A 22052-nucleotide genomic window follows, 5' to 3' on the forward strand; every position below is an offset into this window, starting at 1 on the left:
GGGATTAGGTAATGTTTTGTCAGATTAGATCCGTACAGAAAAATCACTGTTCTTGTTCTGAATTCTAGTTGTTTTCTTGCCTTTTTAGTATTAAACTTTAAAAAAAATAAAATATCTTTTTGATAGTCTAGGGATTGCTTATTGGGGAAATAGTTATGTTATTTGATAATTAGTCGTCACTTCAGAAATTTAATGACGTTTCCCTTTGGAAGTGATCTAGAAAATATAAATGTTGTCTCATGCTTGGAGCTTTCAGCTCTGTTTAAATATGTCTGAGAGGCCTCAGAAGAAGCATAATTCTTTATTGTTAAGGCCCAATTTGAATATAGCAAGTTGCTATAATACCTAATTGAATATGGCAATCTTGCATCTTCCCAAAAAGCCTTATTGAAATTAGACCTATTCTTTTAAATTTGTTTTGGCTTGTTGATTTCAAAATATACCCCATTTCATTTCATTTTCTCAGAAAATGTGATGGTAGTTTAAAGGGATTAAAGTTTGTGGGAAGTTTTCTTGTTTTAATTCAAGTTGCTCACCATGTTGTTTGCCATAGCTTTACTTTTTCTGGTGTTTTCTAAATTGAACCCCTCATTTAATCATTTTCTCTCTTGCCAGCACCTTCTATGCATTTTCCTTGTAGCTTCTTACCACATCCTCTCTACATATTTAACCCTGGATTAACCCATCTGCTGTCTCTACTCTTTAAAAATATTTTCCATTTTAAATTGTGGTAAAATACACATACATGTTTTTTTTGTTGTTGTTTTGTTTTGTTTTTGTCTTTTTCTTTTAGACTTAGGCTGGTGAGTACTGCTAAAAGGCATTTATGGAGACTGGTAGTATGAGAAGTTCTACTGCACTTACTGACCTTCTCAGCCATAACCTTTCCATGGGTCAACTTTCCCTGGTCCTCTGCCTAAGCTTTTGTACTTTATTTTCCTCCGTAAGCCACCTATCCTTCCCCACAACTGCCTTCGGGCAGATGGCCTTGATTCCTCTGTCACAGAGAACATGGAGGCTCTCTGCTGTTCACATCCTCAGTTTTCCATGCTCTTGTACATGCTTCTTGTCTGTCTTCACCTTCTGTCTCCCAGGTTCAGAGGAGAAGTGCCTAGTTCTCACCCAGGTTAATCTCTCTCCCGGAGTTTTTGTGGTATCTTCCCATCCCTGTGGGATGTTATTCTAACATTTCCTATCATCTACTCCTCCACCTGCACGTTTTGTCATTCTTTACTTTTCCTTCATGCTTAAGTTATTCCCATCTTAAACACAGACAAACGAACAAACAAAAAAACAAAAGGACTTTTCTCTGTGCCATATTATCTTTTAGTTTGACCCTATGTCTTTTTTCTTGATACACAACTGTGTACCTTGAAAGAATAGTCTGCAGCCCTTGACTTCCCATGTAGATTTTCCATTCTTTGGGCTGTTAGGCTTCCATTTCCACTATTCCATTGAAGGTGCTTTATGAAAGTTGCTGGTTCCCTAGTTGCCAAATCTCATAACCTCTCTAGGCCTCATTTTACTTGATGTTTCAAAGACAGTTAATGCTGACCACTTCCTTCATGAAAACTTCCTTTGTTTTTTGGGATACTACTGTCCTAATTTTCTTACCTCTAGTAAATTCCTTCTTACTCTCCTCTTTTGCCCCTCTTCCTCTGCCCATCTCTTCAATGCTCATACTCTCTGACTCTTACCTCCCTCCCTCTCAGTAGTCTCACTCATCTGCACGGTTTTCATTACGTATACGGAGGTGATTCTGAAATCTGAATCTTCCCCATAAATCCCTGTTTTGAGACCAGATCTATATAACATAGTCCTCATAACAGGCCTAGAAAATAGTAATGTTTTTCACATTATGGGTGAGGAAATTGAAGCTAAGGGATATTTGTAACCCATTTGAGATCAAGCAGTCAGTGGAAGAGGCAGGACTTGAAGTTCTTTCTAAAATTAGGTGTTTATAATATGCCATTAATCAAACATCTCCATCCGGCTGACAGATGTATTAAATACATCGTATCCCATACCAAATGCCATCCTATAACTGTTCTCACTACACCGCCCCCCACCCCCCCCCAAAAAAAAGAACACCAAGAGAGAGAATTTGGAAACCTAGATTATCAATCTCCATGAAAGGCATCCTTTCTTCCAGTTATCCAAGCCAGAATGTATATTGGGAATTGACATTGACTTCCTCCTGTCAGTCCATCTTACAGAACTGTCTGGGCCAAGGGAGCATCAATTCCTTGGTATTCTCTTTTTTTTAACACGACTTGTAATCATTCCCTCCTTTTTACTTCTGCTGCTGTCATAATTGAGAACTTCATATCGACCTGGATTGCTATTACAGTTACATTGCTTCCCATTGTCAAGCCATTGCTTCCCAAGTTCTGTGAGCTGAAGAATCAAGGTTTTTTGTTTTTTAATTTTTAACCTGTTGCATAAATTTTGTAGCATTTAAAAAATGAATCATTTTTTAATGATGAAAGACATCATTAAAAAAGACATGCAAATTATAAGCTTCATTTTTTAAATGATTAAATTTGGCAGACATAAAATTATTGACAGATTGCTATAAAACTTTTTTTTAACATTTATTTATTTTTGATATAGAGAGACAGAGGAGGAGAGGAGAGGGAGGGGAGGGGCAGAGAGAGAGGGAGACACAAAATCCGAAGTAGACTCCAGGCTCTGAGCTGTCAGCACAGAGCCCGACGCGGGGCTCGAACTCACAAACCACAAGATCATGACCTGAGCCAAAGTCGGACGCTCAACCGACTGAACGACCCAGGCGCCCCAGATTGCTATAAAACTTTTAAAATATTAGTTATCCACATGTATCCTGTCACAGGTAGATAACAGTTTGTGGATTGACACTGATTCACAGACAACATAGAAGAGCACCAGTTCATGGTATCTAATGAAAAGAAATGTCTTCAGTTTTCTTAGATTATTACCACATGGGCCTACATTATTTAAAACTGAAAAATTTCAACTAGGACATTCTTTGTTTTTCGCTTATAGATAGCATGTATATGTGGATTTAAGAGGTTTTAGAAAATTTCCTGTTTCTGTAGGATTCCTTCTTCCTATACAAATAACATCCCATTAGAGCAATGAGTACTCATGTTATGTTGTATACAATTTAAGGTTAAGATCGAAGTACTGATGAAAGAATCCAAAGCAACATTTTCTTAAATGGGCTTGAAGTACAATCTTCATGGGTTACCTATTAACAAGAGTGATTTCCCCTGGTTTGGTGTATTTAACTTGATACTGTACACATATGCAAAAGTCTGCCACCAATGTCCAGTAAATTATACCAGAGGAGGTGATGTATTCCATTTCTAAAAGATTAAAATTCTACACAAGTATTAATCTTCATGGGTGATAAATAATAAAAGTAACTTATTTGGATTTGGCAGATGTCTGACAATCCCTATCAAAAGATTTGAAGTTGGGGCGCCTGGGTGGCGCAGTCGGTTAAGCGTCTGACTTCAGCCAGGTCACGATCTCGCGGTCCGTGAGTTCGAGCCCCGCGTCAGACTCTGGGCTGATGGCTCAGAGCCTGGAGCCTGTTTCCGATTCTGTGTCTCCCTCTCTCTCTGCCCCTCCCCCGTTCATGCTCTGTCTCTCTCTGTCTCAAAAATAAATAAAACATTGAAAAAAAAATTAAAAAAAAAAAGATTTGAAGTAAATGAAATGCAAACAGGAGATGCTAAAATGGTTACACAGTAGAATACCCCTGGGCTTTAAACAAAGCTTTGCTGAGGAATCAAAACACATAAAAAACAAAGTTCTAAGGGGGTATGGATTCAGGAATGGGTGTGCTCTAAATGTAACTGAGATTATACCTAGAATTAGTTTGGAAATTCATTAAATAAAACCATACTGTGCAGACCTCATTGTTGTCTACATCACATCTCACACAGAACAAAACACATGGGCAAATGCTAAGACAACATACTTTTCTCTTATGAGGTTAAAAAAAAACCAAAGTCAGTAAAAGCCTTTTAGACATTTTGAAAAAGCAAATTAAGCAACTACTCTTCAGCATGTGCTAGGACTAAAAACTACCACAGAAAATTTCTAACCATTAAGAGTTCATTAAGAGTAAAAAAAATTAAGTTCAATTATAGCAATATTTGCTCCGATAATGAAGTAGATGACGCCCAAACACAACCATCAGAACAAAACAAAACTTTGTCATGAGAAGTAGGGGCACAATCTGACGTTTAAGAGATTAAGTTCCTAAAGCGGTATGTTATATAATCACTCTTCTTCCATTTCTAGGTCATTCACAGGAGGTGGAAAAATGGCAGCTTGCTAAACCCACACCTAGAATGTAATCAAAAGTTTTATTCAAAGAAAATTTTTTTAAAAGTTGATTTATTTTGAGAGATAGAGCATGGGCGTGAATGGGGCAGGGGCAGAGAGAGGGGGGGCGGGAATCCCAAGTGGCTCCACACTGTCAGCACACAGCTGGACATGGGACTTGACCTCAGGGACCATGAGCTGAAATCAAGAGTTGGGCACTTAACCAACTGACCCACCCAGGTGCCCCGGGAAATTAGTATTTAGTCTCAGCTGCCTTTTTTTGTTACTAGCCTGCTTATTTAGCTTTCTTATTTCATGACTGTGACTTATTTCATGACTGTGGTATACTTTTATTTATGCTTAAGTTTCTAATGGATGATAAAAGAAAATTATAAGCATCTTATTTAATTCAGTAGCTCCATGATGGAAATAAGCCTTAGTGTTAAAAGAATTCTTAGATTAAATGTGGTTTTGCTTGTAGGCATTTTATTATGAGATTTTTTTTTTCTAACTCTGCCTTGTCCTTGTGTTTTGGTTGTTTAGATCTGCTTCAGCTCCCCAGGAATATGATTGAAAACAGCATGTTTGAGGAAGAACCAGATGTGGTGGATTTAGCCAAAGAGCCCTGTTTACATCCTCTAGAGCCTGATGAGGTGGAATATGAGCCCCGGGGTTCAAGACTGCTGGTGCGGGGTCTTGGTGAGCATGAGATGGATGAGGACGAAGAGGATTATGAGTCATCTGCAAAACTGCTGGGCATGTCCTTCATGAACAGAAGCTCAGGCCTTCGGAACAGTGCAACTGGCTACAGGCCGAGCCCAGATGGGACTTGTTCGGTACCCTCTGCGAGGACCATGGCAATCTGTGTTTTTCTTATTGTGGTTGCCGTTTCTATAATCATGGTGATTTATTTACTACCCAGATGTACTTTTACCAAAGAAGGCTGCCATAAAAAAAACCAATCAATGGGACTAATTCAGCCAGTTGCAACAAATGGAAAGTTGTTTCCGTGGGCACAAGTCAGGCTTCCCACCGCCATTATGCCACTACGCTATGAACTTAACCTACACCCAAACCTAACCTCGATGACATTCAGGGGTTCTGTGACAATTTCACTTCAGGCTCTTCAGGCCACGTGGAATATCGTTCTTCACAGTACAGGCCATAATATTTCAAGAGTGACCTTTATGTCAGCAGTTTCAAGCCAAGAAAAACAAGTTGAGGTCTTGGAATACCCATTTCATGAACAAATTGCAATTGTTGCCCCTGAAGCTCTTCTTGAAGGACACAATTATACCTTGAAGATAGAGTATTCGGCGAATATATCTACTTCTTACTGTGGGTTCTATGGAATCTCCTATACAGATGAAAGTAATGAGAAAAAGTATGTAGCCCTCTTAAATGGTTCTACTTCTTTGCTCTGTGAAGACTTCTTTAATGTGGATTCCTTTGCCCATACCAGATATGTTAACTGGAATTTTTTTTTTTTTAAATTTAGGAGGTTATGTGCAAAATAGAATGGTGATTTGGAAGCATCTACTATTTCTTTTTTAGTCAAAGCCTTGAGCACCTATCATGCTCATACATGTCATATATTATGTTAGGAGTGGGATATGCTGATGGAAGGAAATTGATAAAGATTTTGATCAGTTACATTCTCTATCACCACAACTTAAGTTATTTTGAGCTTTTCGTATCTTAGATGAATGTAGTTTTCAGTCACCTTACAATATCTCAATGGGAATCAAAGAAGAAAAGAAGAGTATGGATAATTCTTTTAGATCTATTTTCCTAATGTGCAGAACTTTTAGGAGGTGCTTATTGAGATGGAGAAAGAGGGCAGGAAGAACTGTTGTATGCTTACATATATCATTTTTAGTGTCCTTAATATTTGCTGTTCATTAAAAAAAAGTCACTATTTTGGATTTCTGATGGAATTTAAAAAAATCTAGGATAGACTTAATTTAGTTTTAAAAAAAGTGACTTAAAACAAAAGTATTCTCGCTATTTATGTATTTTACACTTTAATCTTAGTATTCATAGAATGTTTCTGGAATTTGAGTTTCTGGAAGGATGCAGTGCGCACTGTATACAGGTTACTCATAAGTAGCAATAATACCATTTCTCTGGTGTACACAAAGTCCTTAATAGATGTGCTTAATTTTGCTGGCGCATTCCCTCATATTACTTTGTATACCAGTTTGTGAATTACTGATGCTGGCCATTTGGCAAATGTATGTTTATGTATTGAGAAAAATAGAAATGAATATTTTAAATCTAAAGGAACTTGTTTGATCCTTCTTACATGGAGAAAGAAAAAACAAGATCTGTACAGCTATTCAGATAAATAATTTTTTTCTTTGGGTGCCTGGGTGGCTCAGTTGGTTAAGTGACCGACTTCAGCTCAGGTCATGATCTCACAGTTCGTGAGTTTGAGCCCTGCATTGGGCTCTGTGCTGACAGCTCAGAGCCTGGAGCCTGCTTCGGATTCTGTGTCTCCCTCTCTCTGACCCTCCCCTGTTCATGCTCTCTCTCTGTGTCTAGAAAACAAAAATAAACCTTAAAAACAAATTTTAAAAAATAATAATTTTTTTCTCTTTGCCTTTACTTAAAAAATGGCATGCTGGCTCTTGCATGAGATCTGACGTTAAAAGCAAATTTGTAATTATACTGGCAGCCCATGGCTTCTTGGCTTTACTTCTCCTTTTATAATCTTCATCAGCTCTAAGAATTAGAGGATATACGTAAAAACAATGCAAACACACCTTTAAGACAAATCCAGTAGTCACCTCTTTGAATCATTATTGCTCTTGGAGTCCCTTGAGTCTACTCCTACTATATAATGGAAGGAATAAATGTATGGCAAAGAAAGCTGGTTTTGGGTATGGTCACTTGTTGATTCTTGCCATGGGCTAGATTGAGTTGTGGAAAATTCTAGAAAAATAGAGAAGACAATCCCTTAAAAATAAAAAATAGAATGCTTTTAACAAGTGTTTTTAAAATGTTTATTTATTCATTTTTGAGACAGAGGAGAGAGAGAGAAAGTGTGAGCTGGGGAGGGGCAGAGAGAGGGAGAGAGAGAATCCCAAGCATGCCCCACACTGTCATTGTAGAGCCCGACATGGGACTCTGTCTCACAAACCATGAGATCATGACCAGAGCTGAAATCAAGAGTTGGATACTTAACTGACAGAGCCACCCAGGTGCCCCAGCAAGTGTTTTTAAATCTATTAAAACAAATTAGTTTGTAAAACTCTGCTGTTACAGAAAGTATATAAATCTGTTAACCTGACTGCTTCAGCCAAATGAGTGCCCCACATAATTATATATCTTCATGGAAGATAAATTTGAGAAGATTATTTATGCCTTTCAAGGTGTCTGAAAACTTTAATTCAAAACAATTTTTTGCCTTTCTCCAAATTTTGCATAGTTTTGCATAGTTCTGTTAGAGAAATTTTTTGTACCCCCTCCACCAAGTATAATAAGAATAATTAAATAAGTAGATAAAAGAATTAGGGATATATTCCTTATTGATAGGGAAATCAGAGTATATGTAAATATCAACCATGTATTTGTGGTAAGGGAACTTTACGTTATTTAAGAGGGGAAATGGCCAGTGACCTTGGAGTTTAGTCTAGAAGTTGTTGATGATATACTTAAGATTCTAGATAATAAACTGATGCTGAAAGAACTAGTAAACAATTTAGGATAGGGATGTGTTTTATTTCTTTGTCCTTCAGTCTCTCAATGCCTTTTTTTGAACACTTCAAGCATCTTCTTAACTGACTTCTAATCTTGTCACTGCTTTCCCCTCCTCTTGCCACCATCTTCCACACTGCCTAGACTCATACTTCTAGAGTACAGATCTAACCATATTGGTCTTTGGTTTGAGAGCCTTCACACTTCCTCTTTTCTGATAAGATTTAGTTCAAGATTCTTCCAGCTCTGGCCCTTGTTTTATCTCATAGCCCTCACCTGCTACAATAAGCTTCATGTGCACTTTCCTGAATTCCAGTGATAATAATAGCCCATATTTACTGAGAACTCAAGTGCTAGAAACTGTTTGAAGCATTTTATATGTTTAATCTTTTATCCTGTCAAACCCATTAAGAGGTGGATATTAATATTTTATTCATTTTACAGATAAGCAGAGCATAAATAATATCTTATGGTTATCAGGTAGGAGGGGGGAACTCAAACTCAAACTCATTTTAACCCCATTCTTAACCCCACTATGATGTACTGCCTCCCTAGTTCACACTACCCATTGTTCATTTATTTACCTATTGTTATTCCCAGTGGTTAGAATTCTCTTATGTGAAGCCTGGCTAATTCATGATTGTCTTCAGCACTACTGGAGGTAGTGCTCAAACTGCAGCTAATATTTCTGAAAGCGAAGGAAGTCACTAATGAAAGAATAAGCTTCAAGGTATTCAGCATAGATAAGATAGATTATAAGTATCCTCAAGCAGCAGCCTTCTCAAAGAGACTTATGTAAAATAGTTAATAGTGCATCTCTTTCAAAAATAACTTAAGATTGTCTTTGCCTCAGAACATTATGATCCAGTTTTTATCCAAAGTGATCGTCTAAATAGACTTTTTATATGAATGGTATAGATATCATTAAACTTTATCCCCTGGTCCCTTGTGGCCCTCTTTCACAATTTTCTATTAACTAGGTAAGAATTGGGGAATGGAGTGAAGAAATTGAATATTAGCAACATAGCATGTTTAAATTGTTTCATATATGTTGATTGCTATCTTTCATGTAGTTTACTCAATAGAAACAGTTATTTTGGCAAATTCTTATCAGGAAAACACAATATTGAGTGTGGATGAGGGGTTATGACTGTCTAGCATTTATAATAAACATCTATGTTGGCAATTGTGGCATACAAGTAGTTTTTATTTTGAATAGTCTTATTTGATTCTAACAAGACCCCTAGGTGTTTGGCAGAGGATCCTACTCAGTCCTAATTTAATAAATAAGGAGGGCACGGGGTGGCTTAGTAGGTTAAGGGTCCACCTTCAGCTCAGGTCATCATGATCTTGTGGTCTGTGAGTTTGAGCCTTCCATCGGGCTCTGTGCTGACAGCTCAGAGCCTTGAGCCTGCTTTGGATTCTGTGTCTCCCTCTCTCCCTCCCTCCCTCGCTCACACTGTCTCTGTCTCTCAGAAATGACTAAATGTCAAAAAAAATTTTTTTTAAATAAGGAAATTGAGGTGTGTATTACTGATTTGCCTGAACTCCTATGGCTGGTAAAGTGCAGGGTTTGGGTCTTCTTACTTCAAATCCCACACTCTTTTCTGTCTGTCTTTTAAAAGTGGAAACTAAGCCCTAAGCAAGCTAGGCCATCTTGTCCAGGGTGGTGGTTGTATATGTGCCATATTGACCAGTACCTGAAATATGCACAACAGGGCCATACTTGCCCTGATTATTCTATGGCCATGTTTGGATGATTTCCCCAATGCAGATCTGTTTTATTCCTCTGTTTAACTAGAAATCTGATTTTCTCCTCTTTTTTTATGCTTTTCTCTCAGTTTTTTAAAAAGTTTATTTGTTTATTTATTTTGAGAGAGAAAGAGAGCATGTGTAAGTGGGGTAGGGGCAGAGAGAGAGGGAGAGAGAGAGAATCCCAAGCAGATTCTGCACTTTCACCGCAGAGCCAGATGCGGGGCTCAAGTTCACTAACAGTGAGGTTATGACCTGAGCCTAAATCAAGAGTCGGACGCTTACCTGACTGAGCCACCCAGGCACCCTCTCCCAACTTTTAATGTAAGACTTCCATATGAGTTAAATTCTCAAATGTTGTTGCTGTTCTGTAGGAGAGGGAGGAAGTTTTTTTTATTCATTTCTGAAAAGCTTGAAGGAAACAAATATACTACAGAGTAGCTAGTTTTTTTTAGTCTTCATGAAAGTTTAAGTAGTAAGTTTAAGGTTTAATGTTGTGAAGCCAGGGTCTGTACAGGTGATTAATGGCAATTAATGACCACCCTTCATAGTGATCATCCATCTGAAACCTTTTTAAGACCAGCTGTAGGCTACCTTTGTGGCTTCATCTCCAGCCATCTTGGACAGCCACCTCCTGTCCCTGAGTATCCATCACTGTCTTTCCTTGTGCTTTCCACTCTTTCTAGAGTATACTTTCTTCCCTTCTCTACCTTTTCGAATATTCTTCATTTTTTAAAATTCTCTTCAAAAGTTTGTCACCAGTTTCCATATAGTATCTCAACTGCCAGTCAGAATTTGTTTCCTATCCTTTATTTCCACTGCTTTGTTTTCAATATTAATGACATGATTTGCAGCCTGCAGGTTTCTGTTCATCATATAACCTAGGTCTCTCCCAGTTGATTGCAGATCCTTTGATGACTGGGATTATACCATGTTTATTTTAGTATCACTAGTACTTGGCAGGATACCTTGAATAGTAGGTGCTCAATAACTATTGGATTAATTTGCATTTGTTTTAGGTACTTTGCAGCAACTCAGTTTGAACCCCTGGCAGCAAGATCTGCTTTTCCTTGTTTTGATGAACCAGGATTTAAAGCCACATTTATCATCAGGATCATAAGGGATGAGCAATATACTGCTTTATCAAATATGCCTAAGGTACTGTTCTGTTCCTTAATGTAAAATCCTTGAGTGGGTCTCTTTCTTTGTTATAAATATTTGAATTCCTCTTTGTGATACTGTTGAGAATGAGTAAAATCATGTATATTCTTATCCTTTCTTAAAATGCTTAAATAGAAGTTAAAATATATGTTAGAATTAATAGAGAAGTCAGCTCAAGGAGCACTTGAAGAAAGAGTAAGGCCTGCTCGATATGCAATGTGTGGGCAGGAAATATGAAGTATGTGCTGTATATGAAAGGTATGCAAATACTAATACTATATGAACTAGTACTAAAAATCACAGTGATGTTTTCTGAGACTTGATGAATTTGCTGTTCTAAATAGTGGTGCATGATAATGTTGAATCATGATTCACCTTGGTGTTTTATTGGTTATTGAAAAATCAGTATTCTAACGTGGAGGCTTAACAAGAACGTGAACCTCTTTCTTGGATGTAAATTCTGTGTGGGAGGCAATGGGGACAAAACCAAGCAGAATTGTTTTTATGCTAGACAGAACTTAGGGTTTTTTTGTTTTTTTTTTCATGACACCTGAGTGGCCATGTGGAATCTGATGGGAGCCTCTCAGAACCCATGTGGCTAGGGGAGAGGAGTAGCCACGTCTAACAGACTGTGGAGTCAACCTTTGTAGGCAGGCGAGGATGTGATCTGTCCTTCACTAGGGGCATCACTTCAGCAGTTCCAGTCCTAGCCCTACTCTTCACCTTAATCTTCCTCTAAAAGAGGTGAGATGCCTACTTGCCTAGTAACCCCAAACATATCTTAATTCATGGTCAGAAAATCTTGGAAGGCTTCTCTAATCTTGTGTCTACTACATACTGCATAGTGACTTACCACCTTTGATCCCACTAAGCCTTCTTGGGGTCATCACCATGGTACTTTAATTTTTTTTTTTAATGTTTATTTTTGAGACAGAGACAGAGCATGAGTGGGGGAGGGGCAGAGAGAGAGAGGGAGACACAGAATCCAAAGCAGGCTCCAGTCTCTGAGCTGCCAGCACAGATCCCAATCAGGTCATGATTTCACAAACCGTGAGATCATGACCTGAGCCAAAGTTGGATGCTCAACCAACTGAGCCACCCAGGGCACCCCAACATGGTACTTTAAAAGCTGTTTCAGATCTTTCAGAGGAATATTCTAACTTTAGCTCCTTCTTCTGTGTTTGTAGCAGTAGAGTGGAACGCTCCTATGTCATAAGGAAGGATTTTGGTTTTGGTGGTATTTTAAAAGGAAGAAACAGAACCACTGTTATTTACCTTCTCTAAGTTATGTTTATTTAAAACCATCTTTTGAAACTAAAAATTCCTTAAAGATTTTCACTGTATTCAGTGTATTTTTTTCTTTTTTCTTTTAGAGAGAGAGAGAGAGCAAGCAGGGGAGAGAGCCAGAGAGAGGGAGGGAGAGAGAGAGGGAGAGAGAGAATCTTAAGCAGGCTCCACACTTACTGCCAAGCCTGACACAGGGCTCTATCCCACAACCCTCAGGTCATGACCTGAGGTGAGATCAAGAGTTGGACACTCAACAAACTGAACTACCCAGGCACCCCTACTCAGTATATTTTCATGATAAGCGATGATAGAACAGAATGAGAGTAAGGGTCATTCTCTGTTTGGAGAAAGAGTCATGTTCTCTTATGCTGAGAAATTAAAATATGTCAACATCTTCACTACTCATTTCGTATTTGAATTTTTAATTTCTTAGTTTATTAAGTCATTTATTACCATAATTACAGAACTGTTATCTTTTCCCATTGCTTGTAGAATTCATCAATCATTATGGAAGATGGACTTGTTCAGGATGAGTTTTCTGAGAGTGTGAAAATGAGCACTTACCTGGTTGCATTCATTGTTGGGGAGATGAAGAACCTGAGTCAGGACGTAAATGGAACCCTGGTATGTTGTTTTGGTAATTGTCTCAAAAGCCTGTTTCACAAGAGGTTAAAAGGAATTCTTTGATGATTTCTGGAAATGGAAAACAAGCTTTTGGATCACAACTCTGACATTTTATGCCAGAAATGTTACTTTTTGCTTATATTTAGTTTTGTTAATTGAATACCTAAAAGTCAATAATATTCAAGTTTTCTTTAATTATGTTTCTAAAAGAGAATTCCAGTAAGACAATATATGTATAACAAAGATTCTATAACTGTGCTGTACAATATGGTGGTTATTGGCTTTATGTAGTTTTTAACATTTAAATTAATTAAAATTAGATGACAGCATCATGGTTGAATAAGGTATCCCTCATTCATGTCCTCCCATGCCAGCAACAATAATTTGACATCCAGCCATGGACAAAAATGCCTTTGTGGAAGCTGTGGGATCCAGCACTGAATGCCAAATGACCTGGGAGGCCTCTTTTGCACCTATGCATCAGGTACTAGGCATACAGACCTTGGTCCTGGCTGTGGGCCCTGTGAAACATCTCTAGCCCTCTTGGCTATGGTGTGGGAGCACCTGAAAATACTGTCTTAGACAGTAACACCTGGAGAAAATAGCCTTTGTGGAAGTCCACATTTCTAGCCAAAAAGTTCAGCACTCTGTTGGAGAAAAAAAGAAATACAAGTTTGGATGCATTGGTGAGGGCAGTTAGGTAAGACTGGAGGAGGTGACTGCCATGTCAAATGTGAAGACATTAACACAAAACTTCAAAGAACATGAAAAGTCCAGAAAATATGACAACACCAAAGGATCACAAACATCTTCCAGTAAATAATCTCAAAGACATGGAGATCTGCAATTTTCCCATTAAAGAACTCAAAATAACTGTTTTAAGGAAACTTAATGAACTACAAGAAAACACAAAAAGACAATTCAGTGGAATCAAGAAGCAATACATGAACAAAATGAGAAGTTTTAACAAAGAAATCATAAAAAGAAACTAAACAAATTCAGGGGCTGAAAAATACAATGAATGGAATGAAAAAAAAAGAGCACTAAAGAACATCAACATCAGAATGGATCAAGCAGGCGAAGAATTTGTGAGTTAGAAGACAGGAAAGTTGGTATTATCCATCCAGAGAACAAATGAAAATGTAAGAAAAGAATGAAGCAAGCCTGTGTGATTTATGGGACACCATCAAAGAAACAATTTGTGAATTACTGGAGTTCCAGAAGAAGAACAGAGGAAAAAGGGGGCAGAAGGCTTATTCAAAGAAGTAACGGCTGACAGCTACCCAAATGTGGGGAGAAATTTGAATAATCAAGTTCATGAAACTCACAAGTTACTGAACAAACGTCTTGAAGAGGTTTCTTCTGAGACGTGTTATAATAAAACTGTCAAAAATCAGAGAATCTTAAAAGCAGCAAAAGGAAAGAAGATTGTAACTTACAAGGGATAAGTCTGTCAGTGGATTTCTCAGCAGAAACCTTAGCAACCAGAAGGGAGTCAGATGAATTAAAGTGCTGAAGAAACAACTTCCAATCAAAAAATACTCTTGCCTGACAAGGTTTTCCTACAGAAATGAAGGAGAGATAAAGACTTTCCTAGACAAAAGTTGAGGGAGTTCTTTACCTCCTTAAAAAATGCTGAAAGGAGTGCTTCCAGGTGAAATGAAAGGACACTAATTAGTAATATGAAAATATGTGAAAATACACAACACAGTGGTAAAGGTAAGTATATAGCCAAATTCAGAATACTCTTAATACTATAATATGGTGGTGTGTGCATCCTGTTGAATGCATAAAAAGCAGTTCCAAGGGTGATGTTTAAAGCAGTAAATGCCTATATTAAGAAAAAAGAAAGATCTCAAATAAACAACCCGACCTTATACCTCAAGGAAATCGAAAAAGAACAAACTAAACCCAAAGTTAGCAGAAGGAAGGAAATAACAAAGATGAGAGCAGAAATAAGTAAAAGAGAGGAACGCCTGGGCAGCTCAGTGAGTTAAGCCTTCAACTCTTGGTTTTATTTCAAGTCATGAGGTCATAGTTTTTGAGTTTGAGCCCGTGCTGGGTACTGCACTGACAGCTCAGATTCTGCTTGGAATTCTCTCTCCCTCTCTACCCCGCCTTCATTCGTGCCCCCTCTCTCTCCAAAATAAACTTTAAAAATTAAAAAAAAAAATAAATAAAAGATACGAGGAAAAACAATAGAAAATATCAATGAAACTAGAGCTGGGTTTTGTTTTGTTTTGAAAGATAAACAACGATAACAGACCTTTAGCTGGACTAAGAAAAAATAAGAGTCAAATCAGAAATGAAAGAGACAATTCTGTTGATACCACAGAAATATAAAGGAACATAAGAGACTACTATGAACAATTATAGGCCAACAAATTGGGTAACCTAGAAGAAATTGATAAATTCCTAGAAACATACAACCCAGCAAGAATGAATCATGAATACATTAAAAAATCTGATCAATATTGAGTAAAGAGATTGAATCAGTAATCAAAAACCTCCCAACAAAGAAAGCCCAGGATCAGATGATTTCTCTGGTGAATTCTATCAAACATTAAAGAAAAATTAATTCCAATCCTCAAGCACTCTGAAAAATTGAAAAGGAGGGAATACTGCCAGATTTGTTTTATGAGGTTCACATTCCCCTCCTCTTAAAGCCAGATAAGGACATTACCAGAAAAGAAAACTATAGGCCAATGTCCCTGATGAATATAGATGCAGTAGATGTCTCTGCATAAAATCCTTAATAAAATGTTAACAAGTTGAATTCAACAGCACATTAAAAAGGTCATACACCATGATCAAGAGGGCTTTATCACTGGGATACAAAGATGGTTCAACATATGCAAATCAGTAAATGTGATACATCATATTAATAGAATGAAAGATAAATAGCACATGATCATCTCAATAGCTACAGAAAAAAGCATTTGACAAAGTATAACTTACTTTCCTGATAAAAACTGTAAACAGGGGCCCCTAGGTGGCTCAGTCAATTAAGCTTCTGACTTTGGCTCAGGTCATGATCTCATGGGTCATGAATTTGAGCCCCACATTGTGCTCTGTGCTGACTGACAGCTCAGAGCCTGTTTAGGATTCATTCTCTCTCTCTCTGTCTTCCTCCCTCCCTCCTTCCCTCCCCCCCCCCCCAAAATGAATAAACATTAAAAAAAAAAACCTCTAACAAATTAGGTATAGAAGGGCATACTTCAACAAAATAAAAGTCATATATGACAAGTCTACAGTTAACATCATACTCAACAGTGAAAGATTGAAAGCCTTTCTCTTAAGATCAGGAACAAGAAAAGGGGCCTACTTTCACCACTCTTAATTAAAATAGTACTTGAAATCTTAGCTTGTGCACTTAGGCAAGTAAAAAGAAATAGAAGGCATCCAAATCAGAATGGAAGAAGTGAAATTGTCTTTGTTTGCAAATGATATGATCTTATGTAGACAAAATCCTAAAGACTCCACCAAAAAACTTTTAAAACTAATCAGTGAATTTAGTAAAGTTGCAGGATACAAAATCAGCATACAGAAGCCACTTGCATTACTATACACTAACAATGAAATATCTCAAAAAGAAATAAAGTTATCCCATTCTCAATAGCATCAAAAACAATAAAATGCTTAGGAATAAATTTAACCAAGGAGGTGAAAGATCCATATAGTAAAAACTATAAGATTTTGATGAACAAAATTGAAGAAGACACACATAAATGGAAAGGTATCTGATGTTCATGGATCAGAAATATTAATATTATTAAAATGTCCGTACTAAAAGCCATTTGTAGATTCAGTGCAATTCCTATAAAAATTTCAATGGTATTTTTCACTGAAATAGAAAAAAAATACTAAAATTTGTGTGGAACTACAGAAGACATTGAATAACCAGAGCAATCTTGAGAAACAACAAAGCTAGAGATATGACATTTCCAAATTTCAAACTGTACTACAAAGCTATACTAATCAAAACAGTATGTATACTAATTAAGAGAGTATGATGCTAGAATAAAAATAGGCACATAGACCAAGGAACAGAATTATGAGCCCAGAGGAAAAAAATGCATGAATAGGCAACTAATATTTGACAAGGGAGCCAGGAATATGTGGTGGAGAAAGGATTATCTTCATTATAATGGTGCTGGGAAAATTGGATAATCATATGTATAAGAATAAATTGGACGCTTATCTTACACCACTCACAAAAATTAACTAAACATTTTAAACACTTTAATGTAAGGTCTGAAACTGTAAGGCTCCAAGAAGAAAAGATAGGAAAGGAGCTCCTTGACATTGGTCTTGGTAATGATTTCTTGTATATGACACCAAAAGTACAAGCAACAAATGCAAAAATTAGTTAGTGGGACTACATCAAACTAAAGAGCTTCTGCACAGAAAAAAATCAAAAAATGCAAAGGCAACCTAAAGAATGGGAGCAAGTATTTGCAAATCATATATCTATTAAGGGATTAATATCCACAATATATATAAGGAACTCATATGACTCATTAGCAAAAAGATATATAAGCAGTCTGATTTAAAAATAGAGGAACTGAACAGACATTTCCCCAAAGAAGACATACAAGTGGCTATACAAGTACGTGAAAAGGTACTCAACATCACCAATCATAAGGGAAATAAATATCAAAACCTCAATGAGATATCCCACACCTGTTAGAATGACTGTCATTAAAAAGACTAGAGTTAACAAGTGTTGGTGAAGATGTGGAGAAAAGGGAACCTTGTGCACTCTTGGTGGGATATAAACTGATAAAGCCACTGTGGAAAACAGTATGAAGTTTCCTCAAAAAAATAAAAATAGAACTACCATATGATCCAGCAATCCCACTTATAGATATATAGCTGAAGGAAATGTAATCCAGATCTCAAAGAGATATCTGACTCCATGTCAGTTGTAGGATTATTCATAATAGTCAAAATATGGAAACAGCCTAAGTGTCTGTCTGAAGATGAATGGATAAAGAAGGTGTGGTATAAATTACTGTGGATTATTATTCAGCCACGAGAAAGAAGGAAATCCTGACACTTGCAACAACATGGATGGACCATGAGGGCATTATGTGAAATGACTAAGTCAGAGAAAGACAAAGACTATATATATTATCTCACTTAGATGAGGAATCTAAGAAAGCTGAACTCTTAGACACTAGAATGGTGGTTGCCAGGATCTGAGGGTTGGGGGAAATAGGGAAATGTTGGTCAAAGGGTGTAAACTTGGAATTTTAAGAGAAGTTTGGGAATCTGGTGGATAGCATGGTGATTGTAGTTAATAATACTGTATTATATGTTTGAAAGCTGCTAAGAGAGTGGATCTTGGAAGTTCTCACTACAAAAAGGAAATGGTAATTATGTGAGATGATAGATGTATTAACTAATATTACTGTGGTAATCATTTCACAATATATAAATGTATCAAAGCAACACATTGCACACCCTAAACTTTCACAGTTATATTAATTATATTATTAAAGCTGCAAAAAAATTAATTCAAATTTAAATTCACTTTCTCAGTCCCAGTAACCATTTTTGGTGTTCTTACAGCTACTGGTTACCATATTGGATTTTACAGATACTGAATATTCTCATCAATTCAGAAAATTTTATTGGGCCACACTAAATCTAAAACATTATGAATACTAAAGAGATAGTGTAAAAATGTAGTTAGAAGAAAAATTTCATGTTTTAGAATTAATTTAGTCTTCCTTTTTAAAAAGCAAGTCTAGATTGAGTTTTCTTCATCTTATTGAGTAAGATTGTTTAAGGGTCTTGTGTATCTGTAATTCATAAAAATTTATTATTCTAATTATGCTCCTCTGCTTTTCTTTGTCATTAGTCCATGTATATAAGTGATTATTTGTTTAGATTTTATGCTTGGGTTTCACAGTAAAGACCTAGTTAGCAAATACTTTCATATAGCAAACAATATAGAAGGAGAAAAGAGTCTTTTTCAAGTAGCTAAAAGGGATTATTCTTCCATGATAGAAATATAATTATTTATTTATTCTTCCTTATTTTGATCACTCCAGGGAATATTTTATGCCCATTGAACAGGTTCAGTAGGATTTGGTTTACCTTTCTAGACTGAAGAGCTTTATTTTGATCACAGTATATTTAGATTTTGCTAATTAAAAAGGATATACTCATTTTGTTACAAAAGATTATCATGTCTCCTCCATAATGCTTAGAGGCAAAGGCAGAGATAAGGATTATCTGGCTTTTCACCAACAATAATACTATATGCCATTATGCTCAACAGTAAAGAATGGACAACTATTGATGAAGTTTAAATGTCCAAGGGTAAGTGTAGTCTACATAGTGACTAAGTGCTCAAATAATTTACTAGCCTTTGGCTTGAAAGAGGTTTTTTTCAGGTCTAAACCAAAAAATTTTTCAGAGTCCGTTGAAAAGGATATTGAGAGTGGTTTAAATCTGATAAAATTCAATTAATTTTCTTCAAGTGTTGCACCACAGATTTAGCCGTTGATTCACATGTTGCAGCCTGGATAAATCTAAAAGGCTCAATCTAGGAGAGTCAGATTTGCTTCAAGACCCAGCTGACTACCATCCTCTCCTTGAAGCAGCTCATTCTTTCCCCAGCTGGGATTAATCATTCCCTCTGTGATCTTTCATAGCACTTGAATTACATCTCTGTTGTAGTTATCACACTCTTTGATATAAAACCCCCAGAACTTTTTATTGTATCCCAAAATGTATGCAGTCTTGGCTTTTTCTTTCCCCTGTGTCCCTCCCGCTCTCCCTCCTTCTTCCTGCCTATAGGATTACATTCAAGTTCATCAGTGTGATATTCGGGATGCCCTTATAAATCCATCTGTATTTCTAATTGCTCCAGTATGGATTCTTCTGTATAGCCAAGCTGAATTATTCACTGCTTAAATGCTCAGGTTTGTAACTTATTCTCACACAGAGAGAGGAGGATGGGGAAAAGGGAGAGAGAGGGAAAGAGATTGATTGAGACTGAGATTGAGAGAGAGGAATTTGGGGTGGCTGTTTTTTTCTTTTTCTTTTAATTTACATGTAGTAGGAAGCAGCATGGTTAAACATGGACTCTGGAGTCCCACTTCTACAGCTTACTAGAATGTACTCTTGGGCAGATTACTCTAATCCTGTCTAAACCTTACCTTCTACAAATCTAGTACTGTCTCGCCTATATTAGCCTGCCCTCTCAAGGATTCAATTGTAAACTTTTTGTAAAGCATTTAGTACCTGGTAGATAGTAATACACACACACACACACACACACACACACACACACACACACATACAAATTACACTCTTTTTTATCCATTTGCAAACATATTGTGAACTTTCTTTCATGTCTGTAAATATAAAATATAAGTTAAAAAAATTTTTTACATTTTATTTATTTTTGATAGAGGCAGAGCACAAGTGGGGGAGGGGCAGAGAGAGAGGGAGACACAGAATCTGAAGCAGGCTCCAGGCTCCGAGCTGTCAGCACAGAGCCCAACTCGGGGCTCGGACTCACAAACCACGAGATCATGACCTGAGCTGAAGTCGGACGCTTAACCGACAGAGCTACCCAGGCACCCCTAAAATACAACTTTTAATGCTACCTAACACCCACGTATTTCAAAATGCATTTTAGAAAAATTAATGTTATACAAATAAACAATCGTTTTATTAATTTTCTCTCTTTTTATTAGGATGAGGGAAGAATCTAACATGCATGGAGCTATGCATTAATATATGCGTTAATCCCATATTGTTGATGAAGAAATAGTGTGTCAGAGAGGTTAAGTAATTGGCCCAAGATTATATAGTAAGTGATAGTCAGGATTGTACTGTCTACTGCAATATGCTGTTGCTCACACCAAATGACATAAATAACTTCTGTATACATGGTGACCAGAAATTTAGGCTTGAAATCTAACACAAGATTTGTGTCACACTAAAATGTTGTAATCTTTAGGATGGATGCTGTTTTGTAGTATTTGACATTTCATAAGATTCACAAGGCCTATTTCACAAGATTCAGGAATAAGGCAGTAGGGCTTTACTAATGTCCATCTCACCAAACAACTAAAAATGTCACAGTTGACTGTAGATTATTAAACAAGCCCTCTTTAGTGATAAAGACTACTATGTTGTTGAAGTTTTTTCAAAAAAGAGGAACATTTGTTTTTATCATTTATGTCTATTCTTCAGTGTTCCTTACCCTCTGTGTTCAGTAATGCCAGAATTACCTAAAAATTTCTAGGCTGGTTTTAAAAGACTCTGCTTTGTTTATCTTGAGGTTTTTGTTTTGTTTTTGCCATTGCCTGATGTTGTTTTTCACCATAGACAGGTCTAATCTGTAGAATCAGAGTGTAGTGGTGGTTAGTTGGATGTGGATACCATGCCTATCTAACATTCAAACAGAACCTTCAATGGTATTATCCAGGTGAAGTTACAATTTTGATTTATTCATATTCAGTCAGGAACATGACCTAGTTATGAGTTACCACGAACAACATCTACCTCAAGTATCTCTTCACCAGGCAAGAACGTTGTACGTAATTTACGTTATTCTCCTAAAGTCCCATCTCATTATTTATTCTGAATAGACTTGAGACTGGTATGTATGTGTGGGTTTTTTTGTGTGTGTTTTTGTTTTGTCTTATTTCATTTTGTTTTCTTTTAGGAATTTATACTTTTGTGTGTGAAGCTTTCTGTTTAGGAAAGCTCATGTTTTTCAGGAAGCTTAATATCAAAATTCTAGTATTTTCTGTATTTATAAATCTTGCAGGCCATGTTGTCCTTTTTTTGGGGGTGAGGTTTTATTCTATTTTCTTCTTTTATCTAGGTTTTTCTTTTTACTAAATTAAGAAATAGATTAAGTTAAACTTAATAAATCTTCAGTCTTAACCCTTTTCTTTGATATTTGGTCAAGAATCTTTACAGTTGTGTCTTTTAGAAATCTCCCCAAGGTCTTAGCAAGAAATCTTGCAAGAAAAGTTTTAACTTGTAAGTGTTACAGTCTGAGTGCCAGTTGACTTCTATTTAACAGTGTTTAGAGTTCTCTTATCAAGCCCAGAATACTGGTCAATACGCTTGATTTTTTGTTGAACTAGGTTGTTTTCTCTGTTTCTTAATGCTTCTGTTGCTCTTAAAACAAGCTGGACAATAATTATAATGACCAGATTATTTATCTCTAGTGAGAA

The 22052-nt window shown here is 36.7% G+C and overlaps 1 protein-coding gene across 3 annotated transcripts in view; it reads left to right on the forward strand.

Annotated features, from left to right (window-relative positions):
* LNPEP (leucyl and cystinyl aminopeptidase) overlaps positions 1–22052 on the forward strand; it is an 89297-nt gene that overhangs the window by 30024 nt on the left and 37221 nt on the right. For all 3 annotated transcript variants that reach the window (XM_027037412.2, XM_015065587.3, XM_053225144.1), the window contains exons 2-4: positions 4861–5701; positions 10788–10926; positions 12709–12840. In XM_027037412.2, the coding sequence (XP_026893213.1) occupies positions 4861–5701; positions 10788–10926; positions 12709–12840 (1112 nt within the window). The remainder of the gene's footprint in view (positions 1–4860; positions 5702–10787; positions 10927–12708; positions 12841–22052) is intronic.

This window comes from Acinonyx jubatus, chromosome A1, assembly GCF_027475565.1.
Source record: "Acinonyx jubatus isolate Ajub_Pintada_27869175 chromosome A1, VMU_Ajub_asm_v1.0, whole genome shotgun sequence".
Classification (NCBI taxonomy): Eukaryota; Metazoa; Chordata; class Mammalia; order Carnivora; family Felidae; genus Acinonyx; species Acinonyx jubatus.